The sequence below is a fragment of the Homalodisca vitripennis genome, chromosome 2 (assembly GCF_021130785.1).
Source record: "Homalodisca vitripennis isolate AUS2020 chromosome 2, UT_GWSS_2.1, whole genome shotgun sequence".
Classification (NCBI taxonomy): Eukaryota; Metazoa; Arthropoda; class Insecta; order Hemiptera; family Cicadellidae; genus Homalodisca; species Homalodisca vitripennis.
In genome coordinates, this window is record NC_060208.1 from 98193959 (window position 1) to 98219743 (window position 25785).

A 25785-nucleotide genomic window follows, 5' to 3' on the forward strand; every position below is an offset into this window, starting at 1 on the left:
AACACTACGTTTTGAGGATTTAAATCAGTTTCTTCTTCAGGTGTACAGAAATGGATTACCACTCTTTCGACTAGGGGTCCTTATTAAGATTTCATGAAGTTCTTATTACTTTTCTTAAAATATTTTAAGGCTGCAAGTACGTATATTTAGTTTTTTCTGAAATACTCATTTATCAGTAAAAACCAACTACATAGAGAGTAAGGTAACTACGTTATGAAATACAACAATCCCACTAATATTATAAATGCGAAAGTTTGAATGTTTGGATATTGGGATATTTGGATGTTTGGGTGTTTGTAGGTTTGTCCTTGAATCACGCTGAAACTGCTATACGGATTGTGCTGAAATTTTGAACAGGTATAGCTTTTGGTCTGAATGAACATTTAGAGTGCTTTTTACCACCCATAACACATTCATTTCACCAAATAAAGTCGAATTCAAATTGAAAAATTAGTTTGTTTACATTCGAATGTTATGATAAGAACGAAACATATTTTGACAGCTGTTGACAGCTATAGTTCGACAAACTTCCTGAAACATCTGTTTACATTTGAATTTTATCAATAATAAGTAAACAGTGCTTGATCAGTAGTGTAATGCAGATAGTAAATAAAACATTAATACATAAATTTTACTCCAGATTGCACCAGTGACGAATTAAAATCATCTAATACATTAAATACTGTTATAAAACTAACCTTAATGAACAAAGTTATGAATGTTTTCACATAAGTTACTTTAAACTGGCGGGCTTCCTTGACATTACGATATTACATTTTAACAATGGCTAGTAGAAAAACAGAGAAATGAATACTAACATGCCTCAACGATTCATTCTTTCCCTGGCTACAGTCTAAAAAACAAGTGTAACGCAAAACTTTAATAATGATTGTTTTTGAAAATTGCAAAACCTTAATAAGAATTTCCCTCTTATTCCGAAAGTACATAGTAAGTAGGTAGGACTCTCCCCTAGGTCGTAATAGGCTTTTTAGTCCTACTTATGTGTGTATTTTCTTCATCAGGACAAGGTAAACTCAACTATGTCAACACGATTTTGACCAAAGTAGATTTCCGAGAACTAGATAATCGAACTTATATAAAATTTTATCGAGACAATATGGCAAGCTAAACTGTGACATAGTAGGTAAGTGAATTTAAATGGTCTTAAGTAGGCACTATTTAACCGAAGTAGATATATCGGTCCTACGTAAGTATATACATCTTCTCAGAACAACAAGGCAAACTCTACTATAGTACCTACTGGAAATATATTAGACCTGAAATACATGACAAAGACTCGAAATATACGCTTTTTGACCGAAGTAAGTTTCCGAGACCTGTGTGATGTGAGATTTGTGTTTTCTTGATCGGGATGACAAGGCAGATTCAGCTGTGACGTTATGCATATAATTAATTAGAACCAGAAATGCTCCTACACGTGCCAAACATGGTATAATAATTAAGTTAAACTCTGATACTATTTACCACGAACTTGAATAATATCTATCTGATGTATGCCTTCTTACGTTTAAAATGTTTTATAGGACTCCCATCATAGTACATCATAATTGCTTTTACTAAGTAATATAAGGACTTTAGTTCTAAGATTGCGTGCGAAGCCGCGGGTAACAGCTAGTTATTTCATAATTGGAAATAAAAGAAAACTTATTTTACATACAATTTTATTTCTAGTTTATAGGGGCTGTGCAGAAATAAAAGTAGTGACATTGTGTGTATGTGTGTTTTAGTGAAAAGTTTAACTATAGCTTTTTTCTTATTGTTATATTGTTGACGTTGAAGGTATGCATTTGTTGCGTTCCTGGAGTATTGCGTCGATATTAAGAGACTGTGAAGTAACGGCTAATCTTAAAAAGTTCCAATATTGCCATTAATTTTGTGAGTCTGATTCTGTGCTTGTTTTTTATAAACTTTAATTTACTAAAGGTAGATTCACAAACATAAGTGGATGCGAATGTGCAAATAATCATGCGCTGTCTTATTGAAGATTGTTTTTCAAGTTGAGATACATTACTGGTTGTTAACGGATTTTCAACCAAACGAAATGAATCCTGATATTTTCTGAAATCAACAAACCTTAAAGACATCTCTTCTTTGATGCCTGACAAAAGCTTTACCATCTCATAAAAGTCTTTTATTTCAGCTGGATTATCGTAAAACATTGCTTTAACGCTAGGACAACACTGGAGAAACCATTCTGTAAGAGTTCTTCAATGTACATGGAAAGCTTTTTCTCCAGGGAAAACAATACTCATCATTTTAGTGATTATCTTGTTGTTTCCTTACATGTTCGTCAACAAAACCCATGATATCTGTAATAAATGCTACTTTAAGCCACTAACCAAAATCATGAATCTTAGAATATTCTTTTTTCTTTTAGACAAAAACATATCTATCTCGTGAGGAAGGGAATTCGTTCTAAAACTCTGCCTTTGCTTAACCATCTCACCTCTGTGGGGTAAAGCAACCATGAAGTGATATAAGTTCGCTTAAAACTATGAAAAGTCCTATGGTTTAATTATTTTTACCTGATATAATTTATAATGTCTAAAACTGTTCATAACTGATTTAAAGTTTTTGCCGAACTTTGCGGCAAGACTTTCTTTTTTTCTTTTTTTTTCTTTTCTTTGTCTAAAATACGGTCTGGTTTAAATAACCATGAGACCTCGATGTACACTATTGTCCATTTGTTCATCATAGTTTTGATTGTTATAATACATACACCTAATCATCATCCATTCACATATATACACAAATCACAGATATTATTTACAAAAAAATTTAACAGCACAAAGGTAAAAAATGGATTTTGTCTTCTCTGCCAGGGACCAATCAAGCAGTATCCTCCTAACCCGAAAGGGTGGGCCACGGATAGAAGAAGCCTGGGATTGGTTTCACATTTATGTTTTACACAACAAGTGTTAGTATTGTTTATATTTTTTATAGTCTTTTATTGATGGAAAATAAAAATTTATTTATTTCTATATAAATTTGGTGATCCTCCATGCTCATAATCTCTCTTAAGGCTGTAGAAAAAGTTTGACTGAGTATTTTGGTCTTTTTTAACCATTTCTCTCTTTCACAATAATATTTCGGACATTTCATTAAAATGTGTTCTAGCGTTTCATCTGAACCTAATGTACAATTTAGGCATAGTGGAGTAAAATAACATTTAATTCTATGTAAGCAGGTGTTTACATTCGCATGGCCTAACCTAATTCTAACTATATTTACAATTTCATTTCTAGTATAGTTTGTTGCCTTAAACCATGATTCCCTTGAAAAGGCTTTTATGACACTTATGTACCATTGTGCTTTGTTACTTGTATTAAGACTATTTGTCATTGTCCTTACATTCCTTGTATTCTGATACGATTTGAAATCTGCCATGGTTGTGTAAAATTCTCTAACATTATTTACATTGTGGGTTGAGGACTTGGCTAATTTATCAACAATTTCATTACCTCTTATTCCCATATGTCCTGGGACCCATTGTATAATGTACGTATTCCTGTTATTGTCCAATATTTCTTTAATTATGTTTAATATTATGTCATTATCTTTTACCATGCCAAACTTTGTATTTTCAATAGCTTTGATAACGGATTGGCAGTCAGAGCATATAACTACCTCAGTGTTCTTCAATGATTGGGTGTGCTGTACAGCTTTATAGATAGCGTATACTTCAACTGTGTAGCTTGAAGTAATATTGTTAAGTTTAAAATTTAGTCTGGTATCAGTACATGGAATATAAATTGCAGCTCCTGTGCCATTATCTGTTTTAGACCCATCTGTATAAATAATAAATTTTTCTTTGTAGGTTATGTTTACCATTTCTTGCCATTCATTTTGTAATAACACATTATTAACGTTTTTATCTACTTTTCTAGTATTTACTAGAATATTGCAGTTTACATTAAAGTTAATTAGCTCTAAGGGTAGTATTAATTCATGTGCAGCTGTAAATGTGACATAATGGTTTTCAATTGGGTTGATGTGCTGTGCTGTGTTAATTGTTGAAATGTACAATGGTTTTTTTTTTCTCCAGTAAGGGTGATTATCTATTATCATATGGAGATAACTTAAGTTTTCATATCCTGGATGGTTGGGGTGAGTCATAATTTTATAAACAATTCACTCTGCAAGTGTTATTCTTCTTATGTTTAAGGAAATTACCGCACATTCCGCTTGGAGTCCTATAACTGGAGAGGTCCTAAAAGCTCCTGTGGCTATTCTTAGAGCTTGGTTTTGTACTACTTCTAGTTTATTGAGTATGTTCCTTGGGGCATGGCCATAGAAAAAAGAACAATAGTCAAGCTTAGCTCTAATTAGGCCTTTGTATATCGCAAGTATGAAGTGGGGATTTGCTCCATTTCTGTTACATGCTAACATCTTTAAAATATTAATATCTTTCAGACATTGTGTATGCAATTGTTCAATGTGCGGTTTAAATGATAGTTTATTATCTAAGGTAACACCTAGAATTTTTACCTTATCGGCTACTGTGATCATTTGTCTGTTTACGTAAAAATTGATTCCGAAGTTTAAAGATCTTTTCCGTGTAAATATTGTAACTATACTTTTACTGGGATTAACTTCCAGATTTAAATTTTGAAGTTCCTTACTTAAATTATCCAGTAAATCTTGCATGGTACTGTAGGTTGTATTTCGACACAGTCCTTGCTGGATATATAAAGTGCAACATCGTCCGCATATTGCAATGATTGTACTTGTCTGGGCAGACATTGATTAATATCAGCTATATATATATATGGCAAAAAATAAAGGACTCATTACACTGCCTTGCGGTATTCCTTTACATGAGCTTCTAATTATTTGGTGGTGAGGAAATACTATAGTAAGTTGCCTATCAATGAGCCATTTGTGACAATGCATAATAAACTTAGCTGGTATGCCTTTGATATACATTTTAGTCCATAATGTAGGCAGATAAACATTATCATATGCACTAGTAATGTCTAAAGATGTTAAAATAATAGTTTCATTGTATGTCAAAGCAGTTTGTAAATTAGATATTAGTTTAATCATGTAATCGGCACAACCCAATTTATTCCTAAATGCATATTGGGTTTCAGGGATGATTTTAAGACTATCAACAAGCCATGTCAGTCTATTTTTAACCATTATGTTCATTATCTTAATAAAACATGATATCAAAGATATAGGTCTGTATGAGTCCTCTTTTTCCTTATCGTTCCCCGGTTTTAAAATTGCTACTACTCTAATTTGTTTCCAGCTTTCCGGCATTCTAATCTCATTGTTCCAAATGCCATTGTAAATATTTAGTAAAAAATTTAGTGCTTTAGGTGGCAATTTTTTAATCATTGAATATGTTATGCCATCTAGGCCTGGGGATTTATCTGATTTTCTTGATTTTATGGCTTTATAAAGTTCTGTCATGTTAAAATTAGTTTCTAAAGCATGCTTACCATAATTCAATATTGTTTGTGCTTTCAATTCCGTGTAATGGGGTACATAATCAGGAATTATATGCTGCATGAATTTATTTGTAAGGTCATAGTTATCGGACATATTAGATTTATTTTCAGTGTTATAAGGGTTTTTTAGCTTTTTAATAATGTTCCATGCATAAGATGTTGAGGCCTTGCCCCCTATTTTTTGACATAAGTTCTCCCAACCTTCTTTTTTTGCAGAATTAATAACTTCTTTGGCTCTATATGCCGCTTGTTGATATATGTGATAGTTAGTAGGGGTCATATTTAATTTCAAAGCTTTAAAAGCTAAACGTCTATGAGCTATTGCTTTAGAACATTGTTCCGTCCACCAGGGTTTTGGCTGGAACCCAGCCCTGCCTGACTGAAGTTTGGTTTTTGGGATGGCTGTTTCTGTTGATTGACGTATTATTTTTACCAAGAAATCATATTGCATTTCTATAGGTATGTTATCTAATTTTTCTAAATTATGTTCAACAGTTTTGGTGTAAATCTCCCAATTTGCTTTTTTCATATTAAGACCTGGATTAATATTTATCATGTGAGTTGTATCAAGGAATTCGAACTGCATAAGAATTGGGTAGTGGTCACTGCCCATTGGATCATTTGAAATATTCCAGTTTAAAAGGTGCGCATAAAGGTTTGGTGTGGAAAATGTTAAATCAATTACAGATTGTCTGCCATATATATTTGGAGTAGTTGTATATGAATTATTATTCAACAAAATATATTTGGAGTGTGAATACGCTTTAAAAATATTATTTCCGCGAGAGTTTGCCTCTTGGCAAAACCAGTATGGGTGGTGTGCATTCATATCACCACATATTAATGCATATCCATCATCATTACAAAATAGTTTGCTGTTCCAGAAATTGGAGTTAACTTTACCATCTGTGCAGTAAATGTTATGTATAGAAATTGATTTATTGCAACTTTTAATTTTAATAGCCATGTATTGCATATAATTATTGTTAAAATCTGCTATATATTCAAAGGATAATGTTTTGTGTATTATGATGGCCACTCAACCATAGCCATCATATCTATCCACCTTAATAATATCATAGTTATTATCTGTTAGTTTGATATTATCATGTAGCCATGTTTCTTGGATTATACCTATACTTATATTATTTTTACTAAAATAATGTGTTATCTCTGACCATTTGGGCCTTAAAGATCTACAATTCCACTGGAAAATATTTAGCTTAGGTGACATTTTGTTTTTCATTAGGTATTATATTATTACTGTTTGTATCGGAAGTCATATTACCCTTATTTTGGCGCATATGAATGTTACAAGAAAGTCATCCATTCGTTTTTTGGATGTGACATTGATATTTTTAAGTTTGTTTCTTCTTTCATTTACTTTAGCATTTAAGAGTGTTTTATAATGTTCCCCGTCAGCTTGTGTTACTACTGGTGGGTTATTTTTAGGCTCTGGGTTAATTGTCCTAGTTTCTGACTGGTGTATAGTCGAGCGATTAGGCCTTGTACCAGTTTGGGTAGGTTGAACTGTTTTAATATGTTTGGTGTAACTATGTGAACTGGGTTTCCTGAAAGTTGAGGAAGTTTGTGGGCTAGTTATGGAAGACGGTTCAGTGACTGAGCTAAGTGGAGAAAATCTATTAGATATGGAAGGCAGGTGTGTACTACGTAGTGTGGTTTCAGGTAAATCTGGGTACTCTGTGAGATTGGTCGAGTCGAAAGATCTAGCTGCTTCAGCAAATGTTTGGGGTCTTCTTAGTGTGCCCTTAATTCTCTTATATGTTATAGGGTAAAAGAGGCTAGCTGTAAAGTAGTCCTCTTTCATTAGGCTCATTCTTTTCTTGATATGTTTTTGTCTTGTGTATTCAGGGCATACCTTTGAATTACTACTGTGTGTGCCAAAACAATGGACACACTTGCGCGGAAGTTCACAGCTTGTGGAGTGGTATTGTTCACCACAGTCTCTACAGAGTCTGTTATTGCGACAAGGGGAATTAGCTACATGACCATAGGCAAAACACCGGTAGCATTGCTTGACAGGAATTATGTAAGGTTCTACTTTTACTCTAACGTAGTTAAGTGTAATATACTCTGGCAGGATATCAGAATCAAAGGTGATCTGTACAAATTGAGTAGTCTGAAGCTCTTGATTGACGCGTCGTTTTATGCGCATAACTTCAAGAATTGTAGTAATACATTAAGATTCAGTAAGGATCTCAGTTTTACTGATATCCGGTTCAATGTTAACTACACCATAGGTGCATACCCTAATGGAAGGGACAAATACATTAAATTGAGTGAGCTGTTGTAATTGTATCAAGTTATTAGCGGATTGAAATGTTTTGCAAAAAACTGAAATATTACGCCCAGATTTTTTTATGTAGTCAATGTCTTTGTGGTGGGTTTTTATTATCTTCCCTACTTGGAAAGGATTTAATTTACTTTTGTTCTTGTCCTGGACAATTACTTCAAAAGGCCCTTTATTTTCCTGTTTATATAGTCTTAGTTGATTCGGGTTTTTAGGATTAGGTGGGAGGGATTCTGTGTTTTGTGAAGTTAGGTCACTACTGTTTGATATTTCTATTTCAGAATGTAATTGTTCAAATTTATGTTTACCATTTGTTTGGGTTTCCATTTCCATGTCATTAGTTAGGGGCAAGATTGATTCCACTGCTTTTTGTATTTCATCATTCGTGCTCATTGCGAGCACGTTGTCGGCCAGACCCGACGAAATGTCAGACCAGCCAAAGCAAGTTAGTGTTAGTAGTTAAATTATCAGAGTACAAAAGGTTATTTAACAGTTTAGGACACAAACAAAATTAACTACGATATCATATATAGTAACCAAGGATTAGCAATAACAATTACATATTATAGCCACCCAAACAAGTTAGTCAGGACGAAATTTTAACTATGATGATCTTAAGACACTATAGAACACTTCAACTGCTTATCACTGCCGAAGTAAGAATGTCAAATAGTTTTACACTACACAAATGAAAGTTATCGTTCTGAAAAACTCAATGTTGCAAAATGTCCTGCTGTATATCAGTTCGTAAGTTTCGTTGACATCTTGACGGTTGTAATATCCAATAATATGATATCAAATCCTATTACAAATAAAAGTTTTGAAAGCCAAAAGCATAACCTCAAACTCACATTTCTAGGTTACAACGACGATACGAATGTGAGGATTTTCTTGGTGGATTATGCAGTGAAAACTTAGTAAGTTATCATTTCCTGAATATTTTTTAACGGCTGAACAAAACCTACATGTTACCTTAGACAACCATCTGTGCAAACAGAAAATGTGTTCTTCATGTCAGTGCTGTGACCATTCAAAAATTCTTCTATGTTAGGAGTTTCATAAAGTAAGCTCATAATAACGTAGGTTTACATATACTTTTACTATCGCGTCAAAACGTTCAACACCACGTGTTTGTCCACTCATTGATACCATTCCTAAAAGATCTTCTTTTACGCTACCATTTTTAGACAAATACTTGGCAAACAAATTAATTGAGAAGTAGATGTAATGTATGTGGATGTGTCAATGGCAAGACTAAAAATTTGCTTTGCTGTAGTTTTCCAATTATATTTGACATTATATTGCTGCCAGGTCTGTTGACCTTCTCATGCAACTTGAATCGGACAGCTATAGTTTTGCAGCATCAACCAATATTTTGTTTATTGCTCGGGAAATGTGTAAACAATGTTTTACAAACAGTCATAACATATTCTTTTAGTATTTCGGCATCTGAGAAAGGCTTCAACCTTTTTATGAATTTCAGTCAGAACATAAGATTTATGATTTTTCTTCTCTGAGCTTGAATTGTTTTTTGATATTTCTCTTCGAAATTTGAATCAATATTGGAATAATGATCAATTGTACCGCTTGTTTCCATTAACAGTTTCATGAATTAAGGCTGACATGTCTTTCTTACCTGTAACAATGAAACTCCCATTTTTCGTTTCCTGCTCTTTGTACAAAAAAATACGATATTTTGCAATCTAACAGTTCTTATTATATCTTTAAAACTAACAAAGAATATCTTTTGCAAATATGAACGACGAACTCATTGATGAAAAATAAAATCACATAAACCTCTCCACCGCTCACAGTTGTTGCCCCTACCCTTGTGCACGAACTGCGTCTTCTAGTAACCATATAGTACAGTACGTTGCATCGTATGTTTTGTAGCATCGGGGTTCGTTATGACTGCTAGTAACGGGCCCTCGGATTGATGTGGTGAGTTCGTCTATCCTACTGCTAGTAAATTAGTGCATTAAAACAAAGACAAAAATCCTGAGTATTTTAGTGACTTCTACAGCTGTTACTATGATCCAAAATCGTTGGTACTCTATAAATTAAAGCATTTCTTAAAACATTGTAAGGGCCGCAAAAAAAACGATTTTGAGGGCCGCTTGCGGCTCGCGGGCGCGGGCCACGTAAGTACTGATGCTCTAGACTCCATTGCTACAACGCCTGGTTCATGGGACTAATCTGTGGAAGTTGTAAACTCTGTTGTTGCAGACTATGTAGCTGTGTTAATTAGTGTTCTTTAAACGGTGAGTGACTCGCGATACGTAGCATGCTGATTATTTCCGTTCAACTATGCCGATGAAACAAGAATACTTAACTTACTTTAGGTCTTGCCTGTTTATTACCCACTGGGACGGGTTTTTAGCTAATAAGGACCCTAAAATACTATGTTATAACGCCTATTTTTAAAATGTAGTAACTATTATATTTCGTGGTGGTTTTCATTTGAAAGTGCTTAAAACTGGTCATACAGTACATGCACCAGGGTTAGTAGCAAACCGCATACTACTGACAAATCTTAGTTTATTCCTAGGATGACCCGGGTTAGAATTTTGGTTATTGCACTTCATGATAGGTGGAAATCATTAACTATCGTTGAGGATAAGAGAATATTTTACTCATTTTTCCTCAGGCAAAGCAGATTTACGGGTAGAATGTTCATGATGCCAAGAAGACTGATGTTATGACTAAAATAGCTGTCTCAAATTACAAGTGCAGAGCATTTTGGCAGATTGTTAATGAAGTTTACAAGAACATTCTAGTCTAGCCCTGATGATTTTAATCAGTTTATTTTGGTTGAAGTAAACGAGATTGGATATTTTGGTATTATACTTCTCTGTCCCTATCTACTTTGTTATTAGTCTCTATAAGGAGATTAATACATACGTACGAATTATAAATACAATTTGAAGTTAACATTTACCTGATATGACGTCGGAAAAGTTGGACGATTTGGGACGTGATCTGAGGTCGGAAAAGCCTCTAGCCATCCCTCAGTGCATGATTCTGCGCCATACCGCACTTCTGGTGAAAAAAATAAAAACATCTCGAGATAGTACCTAAATTCAAGCTCAGATACGTGACCGCTCGTAAAGTTAACTTTAGTGAGGTATTAGTAGTGAAATATTTATGATAACCTAATCTAATCCTACTTTTATTGCATAATAACAAATAGTAGATAGGGTCAAAATGGCATCTGGATAGTACCAAAATAACCAAAATTGTCAATGAGGCATCTGAACGTCAAGATCCATTACTCATATATTTATTACTTCGCTGGATATCACTGTCAGTACGATACGCTAGAGGCCTATCATTCACTCTAAGGTTCTAAGGACAATAGGGGATTTTAAAACTTAAAACTCTCGTAATGCTTATGATGTGCCCGTCAGTGTCCTCAAATGTATGGTAGGTGCCATAGACTGTCCTATTGCCAAATTAATGAATGCTTGTCTGAGAGAATTTCTATTTTTAGGTTTATTGAAGGCCTCAATAACGGTAACAGGTTTTAAAAAGGGGAATCCTGGACCCACGGAAGTTATAGGGCAGGCGATATTTATCATCTCTGCGTTTGAAAACATTTCATTTGAGTGGAATAACCTAGAGCTTCTAGGTAATGTATTGCTCTTTGCTGACGATACAACCATGTATTGGAGAGCTACACTAAACTCTGCAAGGATATCTGCATAGGCCTCCTTTTAAAACATAAAGGGCTGGCTCCTATTGTAAAAACTGAAAATCAATGAAAAGAGAACCAAATAAAACATGTTTACTTCTGTACCCCCGAAAATCAAGCCCGGGATAAATTTAAGCTTTTGAGGCTTAGGTTGGACAGGAAAATTACCTTGGATAGCCGTATTAATAACATCTGCACAAGATGAGGCCGTGTAACGTTCCTGCTGCGTAGGTTTATGTATATGCTGTATATACAGTATTTAATTACAGTTGATATTTTCTACAACTATATCTTATATGGCCTGCATTTTTGGGGTCACGAACCAGGAAGTGAAAACGTGCTGATTCTCCAGAAAAAAGCATTATTACGTCAGCGGGACCACGAGACCATTGTAGACCTATATTTGTGGAAGTGGGAATCCTGACAATCTATGGGTAGTAAATCCGTATCAGGTTGCATTATGTTATAGAGAACCTGGACCTTTTTACCGTGAGAAATGAGTTACACTCCCATAACAATCACGGGAGTATGAAACTCGATATACAGTACCGTCGGCTAAGCAAAAAGAAAAATTACTTCCTTGTTCTAGCTGCTAGGCTATACGATGCCCTGCCAAATAAAGTGAAGTGGAAGGTTAGGTCAACGAATGTTTAGACAGTTTTCTCAGGTGAAGTTTAATCTATTCCACTCCGCAGGAAGTTTTTATGTCGACTGGGACGCATAAACACCAACCCGCCACCATCTAAAATTAGTTATTTTTGTAAATATTAATTTTATTCATTGTTGACACAGGCTATCCAGCTTCGCTGGATAGAGGTTGGGAGGAATGTATTTTAGATATTACATATAAGGAATATGACTTGTAGACGTATGGCATGAGGCATGAGGTTCAGACTGGAGAGAATGAACACAAGCGATGTCACAAACTACTCGTATTCAAGGGCAAAAACAACACGTCATATTCGAACTAACGTGAGATAGAAAACTGACGAGGAAATTAATATCTGTATTTCCTGTGGTATCGCGGTGCGTTATCTGAAGATAACAGGAATGCGATAGCCAGAATGGGTAGGGATAAAAGGCAACCGTCTCCGACCTTATATTTTGGACCTTGACCTTAATTTCATGGTGTGTGTATGAATGTTATGGGTTGAGGTTTGTTTGATTGTTAAAATAGTTTTAGGTTTCCAGGTTAATTCTTTTTTTTTAATATTGATAACAGAAGTGGTCAAATGTCAAGAGAAGGTTCTCTTAGCTGTTGGTCAGCTAATTTTATGTACGAAGCCTCAATAAGTTTGCATTTGAAAAAATCCCCTCTCGGTGTGTTAGGTAGCTTCATTCCATATCATGTGATGGTATTTAGACCGGCAGTGTTGAGCAATATCAGACTTTTCAATTAGATATTTTGTTCGTATTTTACTTATGTTGTTTAATTCTCACATTTAGTGGTCCTTTTATATAACCTATGTGTCAGGCCCGGTGAACTCACTTTGGGGTGACCGGTGCGCGCCATAATTCATATCTACTTCGTTGTTTATGGGCGCTAGCTTGTGACCCACACCGAAAGGAAAACTAATCTTGGTACCATCTTATTGGCTAACGTGAGCTGTTAATCCATTATCAAGAATATTCCTTATTTACGATTTTACAGTTGTTTATGTTTACAAATACATTATTTGAATGTCTAATTTTAATTTTTAAATTTTCATCTACTTTTGTAAAATGCATTGGTAATAACATTTTCTACAGTAAGTTTAAACAAATGTCCATGAAAAGCATAGAAATTAACAAAATGTTGACTGAAACACATACAATATGACATCTTACTAAAATATTTTAACGTGCTATTAAAAGTAAAGAAATACGATGCGTGTTTTACCTAATAAACCAGCAAACAAGTTATTATTTAATTTTTTAAGAAACTCGAAAGTTAGAGGATTTTCATTATTAATTATTTGTTATGTGTGGTAGTTTAAATAAACTAATTTTTGCTAATAGGCTACGGTAATCTGATTTTTTGGCTTAGCTATAAGGTTGTAGTCTACAAGGAATGCTTAAAAAAATTAAATTAAAATTAAAAACAAGTTTAATAACTACTTTTATTGTTATTTTGCTTTACGCCAATTTAATTTTGTGGTTTTTACTTAACTTTTACTAACTTAGAAAAATTACATTAAGTGGATGTTGGCTATTGACCATTTCATTTCGTCCCTGCATTGTTGATTTCAATCACGTTGTTCTTTAATAAAACGATATTTCTGATTAATAGCAGTCATTACTATTAATTGAGAGTGTATAGGCCTATTTCTATAAAATTATAAATAATTTTATTTCTATCTCGATTTTAGAAAAACTTTTGTAGTAGTTAAAATAGATTGTCACGTGAGAAGTTTTATCGTACATGTTGGTACAATGTTTTTTTAAATTAATACAAGTAAGTTTATTTTAATCATACAATAATTTTTATTAATACAAAAACAGCCACCAACCACCCACTTGAGAATCGGGCATTAAAATTTCAAAGCATTTTATTATTTTTGAAAATACATAACATCAGGAGGATGATGTCCTTATGCATTACTTGTGTGATGTGGTATATTACTCCTGTTACAACACATTTCTGCCGTGTCAATCCCTAAAACTTCAAGTTGTGGCTGCAAAAATATTTGAAGCTTTACTACATAAAGGTGATAATGAACTGTGACAGTTGCGCCACCCTCTTCTAAAAATAAAGTCCAGCGATACTAATATTTGAAATTGCAATCCATATCGTAATTTTAGGACTGTGCAATGGATTTGCCTTTCTTATGGGTTGTTAGATGCCAAGTAGCGACAATTCTGCTTGCTTATAGAACCATTCAAATTGAAGTGAGTTTCCATCACTTATCATTAAATCAGCTTTGCCATTTGCATCGAAATTAAGCATTCTCTTCTAAAAATTCTTCCTTGATGAACATAATATACGTGGAGCTTCTGAACTATCATGATCTTGTAAGGATGGAATTTCAACCCAGATGTCAGTATGCGCTGTAGCGATGGACGTGATATATCCTCAAGAGTGTAGTACAACCACCTAGTCTAGCGGTGAGGACTTTGAAGAGCTGAGACTGTGGCACTGTCAACAGTTCTGGCCGTACAAGGACGACCTGTCGATTTATTATTATTTGTAACTGATCCTGTTGCACATAACGAGTTTGGCCAACGAAGTATCGTGTTGCAATAAGGTATCGAACTATTACGTTAGACGTTAAACTCTGCACGAAAGCTTCGATGAACAATGATGACAGATTCATTCGATTTGAAATACTGTTATAACAGCAAACACGTGATGTTGCAAGGTTACAAACTAGAACTGGATGCTCTAACCTACAAAATGGCGTCGCTCAGCGGTCACTGACAGGTCTCCTCCATTAATACTACGCTATTCAAAAACCCATGAGTCCTTTTTACGCAACCCTGTAGTTAAACCTAGCCACACATTCTAATGTCGTATTGTGTTTTGAATAAATGTAAACTTTTCCTTTTAAGCAAGTTCAAATTTGTTTGCCACTTATTAAATGATTGTGTTGATTATGCCAACTTTATTCTAATATATCCTTATAAAACTTTAAATACCTCTCTGTTACATATTTTTTCTTTTACGAGGCCGTAGATATAGAATATTTAGTTTTAAGTAATCGCCCCTTTTCTTTGTTCAACAGATATAACCAAATTTTTCATTTACTACTAAGACCTTCTCATTTAACCTAAATTAGTATTGAAAGAAACATTCTACCTATACATTTTAACCCTGCTTTATTCAAGGGTAATCTTAATAAATCAATAAAATTACAGAAAGTCCAACAATTTGCTATACATTATACAATCTCTTACATAAAATTAAAATGTTCTCACATTACTTTTAAAAGATTGTGAAGTGGGTTATTTTATTATATTATTAGATCATACTTTTTTAAATATGTAATCAAATTTAGTATCAATAATCGTATGTCAATCTAGCAATGTGATATGACATACGTATACTACAGCAATATTGTATACTATATCAATAATGCATCACTGCCTATTCAATGCTATTTTATAAAGAATTTCAATTAACTGTTTTTAAAATGAAAAGTGGAAGATTTTCTGCGAAAATTAAGCATTAAACGGAATAAAAATGGAATAAACGAATTTAAAACTGAAATACCTGTATTTAATGAGGACAACCTTTACGGAAGTCAAATTTGAAATAATTTCTATTAAACATTAAACAGTTGAAATTCAATTACGATCAACACCACTCACAGATAAACACGAGCCATTCCCATAGTATTTATATAATAAATTTTACAGAACTGAACTGGTCAGTTAAAATAACATTCCGTCAGCTAAGTGTCCACATTTATCAGGAAGTAGAGGTTGCTTATTGCATACCTATCCAATGCAAAATCGAAACCCAGAATAAGCAATAAAAATATAATAGTTCTAATAGAAACAATCCGTATACGCCGTATAATCCTGCTTAGACATGCACGTTGACTCAGCTGCCAAATAATAAATTCTTTTGCGCGCTCAACTTCGAGCTCTTAGCTTTAAAACTTCAATTTGGTAAAGGAATTTGTTATATTTTAATGCAAGTCAAATTGGTATATTTTAGTCTTGTTAGAGAATATGTATGATTAGTACGATGAACACGTAGGAGGTAATTTTGCTTCTGTAAACATTATTCAGATCTAACAAGATGTCCAATTAGGCTAAAGGCACGTTTTATTTTTCCTGAAATGAACCAATAAAGATGTGCCATCTGGTTGATTGGTAAAAATGGGACGTGATAAAGACGGAAAACCCACGTTCTGGTTATTGTTCTGTCGCTATGATAAATCACCTTTAAATCAGATGAACGCTCATATAATTTGGTTAGTAAATGAGGTGTTTTTATCCACGTAATGAGGAAGACTGGTATATAACGGCGTGGTTGAAATCTTTGCAGCATTCAGTGAGAGGATTTGGCAGAAACATGAAGACATTTCAAGCACTGGCCATATTAATGCTCTTATCTTTCAGGACATCGTGGGGACAAAATAACGGTACTGTAATATTCAGATGCATTATATATTTTAAAATTTTTACCGTCTTGGATATGTTTAAGATTTATTTAAAATTATGTGATATATTACTATTAAGCTGATAAACGATTGTCTTAGGATTAGTATTTTCAGAAAACATAATAATTCATAATTACCTAAAGAATTTTGGAAAAATAGTAAACAAAATAACAAGCGTACGATACTTTCAACAGCTAAATTACATTTAAATTATTTAGGGTTATACGAAAATAAAGTAACATTTCTTCTTTTTTTATTAGTAACAGCGTCATATCAAAATACTAATTACTCAATTCTTCGACATTCGGAAGTAGAATGCTATTTATTAACACAATATCCCGGGGTAGAATTACTTTGTGTAGAAAGTAGTTATTTATTAAAGGAGATAAAAAATGTTTCTAATGTGCAACAACTATAGAAATTGTTTGTTGATCTACAAACATTTAGTCTTGCGTTATATTAGCAGACGGATTCCGCGAGTTATTGATTGGAAACAAATACAAAAATATAAAATCTAGTAGTTTTAATTATTATTTATTACAATTATAATTAATTATTATAATCATATAGTTATTAGATTGATATTTCAGTAATCGTACGAAGCATAAATATATTGCCAAATATTATTTTATGATTTAAAAGTGCTATCAAATGTTTTAGGACCTAGATATGTTGGATCTGGAAGGAGAGGAGATGTTCTGTGAGTAAAACTCTGCAGTTGATATATTTATTAAAAGTTGTTTTTCCTTACTCTAAAAATTAATGTTAAGTTAAATATTGTGTAAACGTCTAATACTGACAAATTAAAGTAAACTCTTATGGCACGCAACTGTTAGTTTATCTATAATCTTGAAATAGTCAACAAATTTAAAACCCAGAGACATACCCTGTTTGTTCAAGATTGCAAGTTTTTAATATATCCTCCTTTCGAACAATTCTTCTAATAGAGGTTGTGTGCATATTGAATAGTTAAATATGATACAAGTTCTAGAGTCTGAGATGTTATTTGTTTAAAACGTTGTGATCCTAGCCGAAGTTTTATTTTTAATAACAAAAATGTCAAGAGTAGACACTTTTAGCGCTCTGTGTTGTTCAGAATCGTGATTCCATTTAGATTTATAATGGATTGTTATAAATTATTTCTGGAGATTTAAGGAAAATATGGTGCAGGTATTTATTTAAGTTGTAATACTATCACAATTCCTGATTTATCCTCTGTCAGAAGGTGCAGCAGCAAGCAAGACTGAGTAAGTAGCTTGATAAAAAGGTGGTTTCTTCCACTGACCATGTCTTTTGTGTAAGATGCTAAGTAAAATTTCACTGTTCGTGTTTGGGGCTACACCCTTATCGGAGTTAGTTTACATATGCTGGAACATTGGACAGGATTAAGTATGCAAGGATTGGAATTTATCCAAATAATCGTGCCCTTATGTACGAGGAGTATGCTAGGGGTCATTTGGCTGTTCGTGTGAAGAGTTTCGGACTATGCTGTTCCAAGGTCATATGAAATATTCGTATGTTCTGAACCATCGAGGTAGAATACAACATAGAAATTGAAATTTTCTAGAATTACTATAACAGACTTCTGTGATGATAAGAACATTTTTTATTGTTCATATCGATTAACTACCAATAAAAAGAATCTTACAATTTAGAAGAAAGAATTTATAATATTATAAGGTTTTTAAATTTTTTATAAATAACATAAAATTTTATACAATTTGAAACGAACATGCTATTTTAGTAGTCAGTTACAGTAATGTCAGTAAGAGTAATTTTTAGAATGGTCTTGGCTGAAAATTTGTTCCACAAAGCAGCTAATATTACACTGTGTACAGTGAAATATCAGTCAGGTTAACCAACCATCTGAAAAGTAGAATACAATTTCCCTTCGTTTGAAACAAAAAAGGGAAATTGGTTCTTTTGGTTTTTTTGTATGGTTGTTTAACCATACAAAAACGGGGTTTTATTAATTATTTGACGAAAGTAACGAGGAAAGTATAACATATATGGTCTCTTGGAGTTACTAAAAATCTATTTTCTTCTGATTAAGTAACAATTGGGTAGTTGCATTAAAAACGATTGATTCCAACTCTACACCTCCTGATTGCTTGACTTTTTTCATTATAATATTAAAACACTAGAAAAAATTTCATTCGGATTTCATGTAAAACACGTTTCGATATAGGTACTAATAAAAAAGCTGTGACAGTTTAAAATTTTTTCCAATTTTTTTGCACATGTTTAGTGCAGCGAGTGAACGACGCAACCAGTAATTAACTTAATCACAATGACTTGTTGGTATTATTAAGTACAACTTTATCCATTTAATCTTTGCTGTATTTTTTGGAAGTTCCCAAGATCCCTTCAGTGTACATACAATTTTGAACACTATCTAGTTGTTTTTTAAGGGCCCTGTAGGACTCTCTTGAAATGTTATCCATCTGTGCGATAGCTCTCAATAGAAATAATTTTTAACTTGCAACGCAGGTTCCTCTTGAACCACGGAAGAGCAATATCGATATTACGGTGAAAAATTAAAAGGGTCCGTCTGTTTGTCTTTCCATCTTTGCACAACATCTTTCGTTATGTTCCGGGACCTTTGATATTCTGTGTTATTAGAAAAGTAGTTGTGCAAAACTTCACATTTCCTGCTTCAGTATAGGAACTTTCTAATCGAAATCAAATATAATATTGATACTTGTTTGCCATCTTATTATCTGAAACGATAACAGAATTAAGGACAATTGCTAACGTAATGAGTCACAACAATAAAATCACTATGTTTCAAGAACTCGTATTTTATTTTAGTCTTGTCTTAAACCCATCAGTGGTGCGTACATCGTGTGTTACAGCTGTGTGCTTAAGTTGTGTCATGATTTTAGTTTGCACAGCTTCTGACCTTGGAGCTTGGTCTCAGATATACTCTCAGATATAAATCTTTTTTCAACTTTAATTTTGATTCCTTTATTTTCGTTTTTTATTACTTCCCTGTATCTGTGAACTGGTATTTGAAGATTAGATATTTAGAGGGATGCCATTTCTCGAAATGTCGTGTTTCTACTGTTGTAAACAATAACGATGGGAAATGCCTGTGTTATTGATATCCTTTCAAATCACATATATTCGTTATAAATTTAATGATTTATTCGCTGTTGTGCAGCAATGGCTTGTTTTAGATTGTTGTGTTACAATTAATCTTTTAGTTCAGATTTGGAAAATGTCGTTAAACTAGAATGTTACGGAATAAATTTGGTATGTCCAGCACAATTTTTCTTGGACTTGTTAAAATTTTTGTTTACTTAATGTAACTTTTGAGTATTCTACCATCTGAACATGAAAGCGGACATCAGGTTTCGTACCGTCACATTTCAGTTTATCTTTTCTCCGAATAAATGTGGCATAAGCTCGTTATTGTTTTTTTGTTATTCTTCCACATTAAATGAAGCTACTAAATCGTAAAAATGTAACTTTGAACTAAAAATTTAAAATTTAGCAAGATTCCCGTAAATGTTGAAATAAAAAATGGTTTATTAGCTGTTTTACAGACATGAATCTTCGTAAAAAATAGATAATCAATATACTTTTTTTCAGAAACATGGGTGATGTCGATGATCAAATAGCATTTAACATTGACAACACTGGTGGCGGAGGTAACAGTGGTGGAGGTGGCAGCGTCGCTGGAGGTGGAAGTGGTGGAGGTGGCAACATCGGTGGAGGTGGAGGTGGAAGTGGTGGAGGTGACGCTGGTGGTGATGGAGGAGGCTTAAAAGCACCGCAAGATTGCGATACAATCATGAAAGTATGTCAGTGTGATGGAGGAGGTACTAAAGGAGGAGGCACCAAGGGAGGCAGTAAAGGTGGACAAAGATCTTTTAGTAGCCAGTATGGTGATGGATACAATCCTCCAGATTACGCCATAAACAACTATTAGACATATCCGCCTTTATACTGACCTTAATATACTTTGGTTTTATAATTCTTTATATTTTAGAATAAATAGAAGTTTATTTATCTATTTTTGTGATTTGAGTTCGTTTATGTGAATAAATACAAATTTGGATCTGTCATGAGTTGTTTTTCTAGATTTCTAGAAGTACTGTCCAAACATCAGATCCTTTATTTGCCAAATATTATTATTGTATCTATATATACAATTATATAAAATTATATATATATATATACACAATTATATATATATATATATATATATATATATATATATATATATATATAAAACTATGTGAATACATGTGTAACTATAAAGGTGATAAACTGCAGTAGATGGCAGAACTAGTTGAAGCCGGTTATAGTTAGGTCAATACTAGAACAATGAAGTACATGTTCACTAGGTACATGAAGAATCTCTATGTGATGTTAAGATTGGATGGTGGAGGCCGTCTACTCACTAGCTTCTCCCTTGAGTCTGTTGGATCTGGCTGAGTGAGGCTAGCTGGTATTCCTTCAGTGATATTAAGGAGTCTGAATTATTCTCAATTATTTTATATTTACAGTAATACAGTAAGCAGTTTAATACTTACAACTCTTTTCAATTTCCGTATAAATACTATTTAAGTATTTCATTTTAAATTTCTTAAAATCTTAAATCATTGTAATTTTCAAATTTCATAGTTTAATACAAAAAGCCTTGTTGAAGTGTGAAAATATTACGTTAGAAGGATTATTGAAATTTGAAGAAAGATTATCAATTAAATTCATTACACTTTCAAGTGAGATTTATTATTTCGGGATTAAAAATACAATTTTATTAAAATTTTATTTTTATTTTTGATACAAGAAGATATTTTAATTGACTTTTGCCTATTTTCCTATTATTAGTTTGTTTGTTCTTCTAATGCATATTTTGATTTTTTATGTTAACAATTAAATATTTTTATTTGTTAATTTAACTTTTCTAACTTTTATAGGAATTTATTTTGCAGTAAAATATCTTTGATTTAATTTGGGGGCTAAGCCAACTCGAAATTAAAAAATACTTGTTTTTAAAAGTTATATACGGTCATGGTATACCTCAAAATTCGTGTTAGCTATTTGGTTTTGGTAGATTTTATATACAAAACAGCCTATTGCAATCATTACCTCTAGAGCCCAAAACCTCCTCCTGTTGAAACAGTTTTATATAAAACGTAACTTGTGGAAGCGATAACTTTATAAAAAAATCTATCACATGTTTTAAATTTCAAATTTAATATTTGTGTATTTCAATGCGTATTCTACGCACAATGTATGCTAACTTTCGAACATTTATGACATAAACATATGCAATTGCATTATTTTAGTAAAGTTATTTTATCTAATAAATATCCTATTGAAAAGTTGAAAATTAGTTTTGATAAAGGTTCTGCAGTGTAAAGTAATTGCATGTTACTATTTAGAACTGAAGTCTTTATGTCATTTCATTTAACATTTTACAATACCAATAATGAAATTTAAGAAATACAAAATAAAAAAAAAAACAGTAATTAACGGTTTGATGTAGATTTATAATCTACCTATTGCTAAGTGTAAAACAGTTCTCTATTTATTTATATAGTCTATGTATGTATGTGTCACCACAACTGTGACCTCAATGTTTAACGCATATTTACAAAACTTGGCAGGGATGTTCTACAGGTGAATGGTATAGTCAAGTTTGTTGTTGAGGACAATCGGAACGAAGAGGGCTGAATACCCGGGTGAAAACCATATTGTACAACTACAATCAACTATGCCTAAATTCAAAATTAATCTCAAATTTGCTCTCTCCCAACTTATATATAGTGTTGTTGACTTAGTATTTTGCTAACTGGCTAGCAAGTTCCACCTGATGTGTAACACCAACAATACTGAAATAGCCAACAATAACAAAAGCTTCCATGGATGAGCTGAAGAGGATTGTGTTAAACTAAGCATTGTCTCAATTAAATTTCCCGTATAATAAACGTTTTGAACAATATATTTCTAACTTTTACTGACCAATAATTATTGACCTCTAATATATCCCTTATAACCTCAAAATAAAAAAACATAGTGATTGAAGAAATAATATATTGGTAAAATCATCCTGTTTCCTCAATAGACTATTCCATTTTTAATTATTTCCTCAACATCAAGATTTTATACAATATTAACATTATCTTGAATTTAAAAGACAGATCTACATCTAATATGATTTTGATCAGTAATCAAATGTCATTAATTTTGCCTCGAAACAAAGTAATTCTGAAGAATATGTTGTACTCTTAAAGAACATTATTTTTAGTATTGTTTTCTGTTTAATCAGTACTCATAATTAGTACTGATATCAACTGAAGGAGTTTTATATTTATTCACAAGTTCTTTATTTGAAAAGAGGACTTTTATACACTCAGATCCATGTTTATTGATTTTGTATTTTTTTAATAAATGGTTATCATTTCTTAACAAAAATTATTACCTATATAATATGTATTAATATTTGGATTTTTTAAATTGTATCAGTAAACAAATTATTTTGTTCCCGATTGAATTCATTGCTAATCATTAGTTTGAGAATACTAGTGAAATAACTGTAACCATCTCCGAAATATGAGGCCACAAATTATTTGGAATTGTTTGTAATATTTGGTTCGAATAAATTATCCCTCTAATTATTGTAATCCCCATATGTGTCAAATAACGTTTCATTACCTCACATCCTATTAAATATCCATAAAATATATTTTGTTTGATTTTATATTATATTTTGTTATTTCTGAAAAACGTGTCTATCTTTCATTTATCACAATATAATTTAATTTATTATTGAAAGTAATAAAAATAGTACAATTTCACAGGTTCAAAATTCCTCATTCATGACACATTTATAAATGCACAATTTAATAATTACGACAAGGAAGTGGATTCATAATTAGCAGGAGAACTTGGTAAGAACGCCTTGACCGTATTACATTGACGTAATCCGTTTTGACGTGACAACGTCTTAAATTAGGTTGCGGCTCGGAGTCACTCATGAAAAAGTGTAACGCCCGGTAACGTTACGATGCCCGTCCAGTGGGTCCGCCGCACGGGATAAAGCAGATAACTGTGGGTCCGCCGCACGGGATAAAGCAGATAACTATGTTTATTCGTGAAAATGTGGAGTGCTTAGATTCGTCATTTACAACAACTACAACAATAAAGGTAAATAATTGTACACTGATATTTCATTATCGTAAACTATGATTGATTGATTAATTGTTAGATTGACACAAAAGTTGAGAAACTGAGTTTATAGGTTATGTCATACTATTGACAAATGTTGATAGTGTTAAGTAAATTATTAGTTTAAATCACTCTGCAATCAATCGTAATTCAGTCGATTGAGAAGAAACAGCGCGTATTGCTAGTCAAACATTTAAAATAACAAATTATAACCTCTAACCTGTCATAACAGTGCGACCAAACAAACGAACTAAACCGACCAATCACCACGCGCGGAGTTAGAATTTAACTGTGTTTAGCAAGAATTTCAAATTCCAATTTTAGTAAATGTTTTATTCAACTTTACCATTTACAATAACAAATTTTAATTAATTTCAAATTATGTACAATGTTTTAGTAAACAAAATATATTTCTATAGTTAAAATTTGTGCAATTCTTATTTTCATTCAATTCCTTGTTCCTATTGTGCAATTTAATAATATTCATATCAATAAATATTCTACCGAGAAAAAGACGTTGTCACGTAAAATCTTCGCCCGTAAAACCGACTTTACAGCCAACCATAATTTTTTTTTAAGTTCAATGTTTTAGGCTGATAAGTACAGTGGATTAAAATATCTTTCCTGAAAATATAAAATAAGACAGATTTTTATTATACAAGAAAGTTTAGGTATTTAATTTTATTTAATAAATTCGGCCATCATTAAATCAGGCTCATGGGTCTCATCATTAAAAGTAATGATAATATAGGTATATAAATATATACCTTTTAACAGTACTGTATGTGTATGAGTATGGCTGAAGGGAAAGACGTACTTTTCACAAAAAGTTTGAAATGTCTTTATTATTTTTAATTAAATACCGTTTTACTGTCATAAATCAAATTCCCCTTCAAAATGACTTTTCTCAAGTCACGTTTCTTCTCCATAAGTCGTAATTCATATAGCCTAAACCTTGTAGCTTCCTTGAAAAAATATCCCCATAAAACTACTCTAAATACTTATTATTTCTCGTATAGTAGTCAAAACATTTTTTCAATATCTTTCTTGTTCCAAAAAAACAGTACCTTTATCGGCTTTATCAGATAGTGAGTTTCTGGTCAAATAATTATAATGCAGATCAGTATAGACTTAGTGTACTGTCCAGTAATTCCAAAAATAACAACTAAAATTGAAAAAGTGTATTTTGAATATCGAAGAACATTCAGTATTTTGGAGATTCAATCAATAAAGTTGGGTGCAATAAATTTTGGATTTGCAAAACTTTTTTATGTTAAATTCGTAGCTCTTATAATAAACAATTTTTTATCAATCCACGTGAAATTACAGACATTTAAAGTAGGGAACTAAAACTGCTGAAGATAAAAATGGAAATTTCCATATGTATTTACATGAGTTATAACTTTAGGAATGATTTTATTTATGACTTGGAACGAAATTTATAATTTACGAAAATGTATGTTCTGTAAAATATAAACAAAATTAGATGTTGTTTTATTTTTAAAAATTTCTGTGTTTGGGTAAGCTATCTAAAAGTTCTATGAATTTAACATGACAAATATTTTCTAAATACAACCTAGATTTCAATACCTCAATATTCTGGTGAATTAGGAAATACAGCAAAAAGCTAAACTATTGGATTATGAATAGTAGCATAAGATAAAATCATACTTCTATTAAGAAGCATAATGACAGGAGTATACTTTTATCTATTCTATAATCCTATGTTTTATTAATCAAGCTACTTCATTTTAACGAGTAGTAAGTACGTTGAATTTATTTTTAACAACCACTGGTAAATATAATTATTAGACTTTCTTGAGTACTTATAAAGTCACTTGAGTTTTAATCCGGAAATTCAGCATAATGAATTAAAATCCCCATAATATTTAAACTTAGTAGCCTATATACAAAAATCATTTTCTAGTATTATTAAACTATACTGAAACATTTAATTTGTTATTTATTGTAATATTGGATTAAACATGGTTGTTTAGCCTGCCAATATTAATTGTAGGTTTCATTAGAATCCACATA

The 25785-nt window shown here is 32.3% G+C and overlaps 1 protein-coding gene across 1 annotated transcript; it reads left to right on the plus strand.

The window, feature by feature from the left end:
* The first annotated feature begins 16398 nt into the window (after positions 1-16398).
* On the plus strand, positions 16399-20636 carry LOC124356307 (loricrin-like). The gene is made up of 3 exons (XM_046807495.1): positions 16399-16548; positions 17227-17266; positions 20161-20636. Exons 1-3 carry the CDS (start codon positions 16479-16481, stop codon positions 20498-20500), a joined length of 450 nt encoding a protein of 149 aa, XP_046663451.1. The 5' UTR covers positions 16399-16478; the 3' UTR covers positions 20501-20636.
* The last annotated feature ends 5149 nt before the right edge of the window (positions 20637-25785 follow it).

What these genes read in the sequence shown, in the direction of transcription:
- LOC124356307 (XM_046807495.1), top strand. Translation starts at nt 16,479, where the DNA reads ATGAAGACATTTCAAGCACTGGCCATATTAATGCTCTTATCTTTCAGG. An exon ending in ATCGTGGGGACAAAATAACG is followed by an intron (nt 16,549 to 17,226) that starts GTACTGTAATAT and finishes CAAATGTTTTAG; the next exon opens with GACCTAGATATGTTGGATCT. An exon ending in GGAAGGAGAGGAGATGTTCT is followed by an intron (nt 17,267 to 20,160) that starts GTGAGTAAAACT and finishes ACTTTTTTTCAG; the next exon opens with AAACATGGGTGATGTCGATG.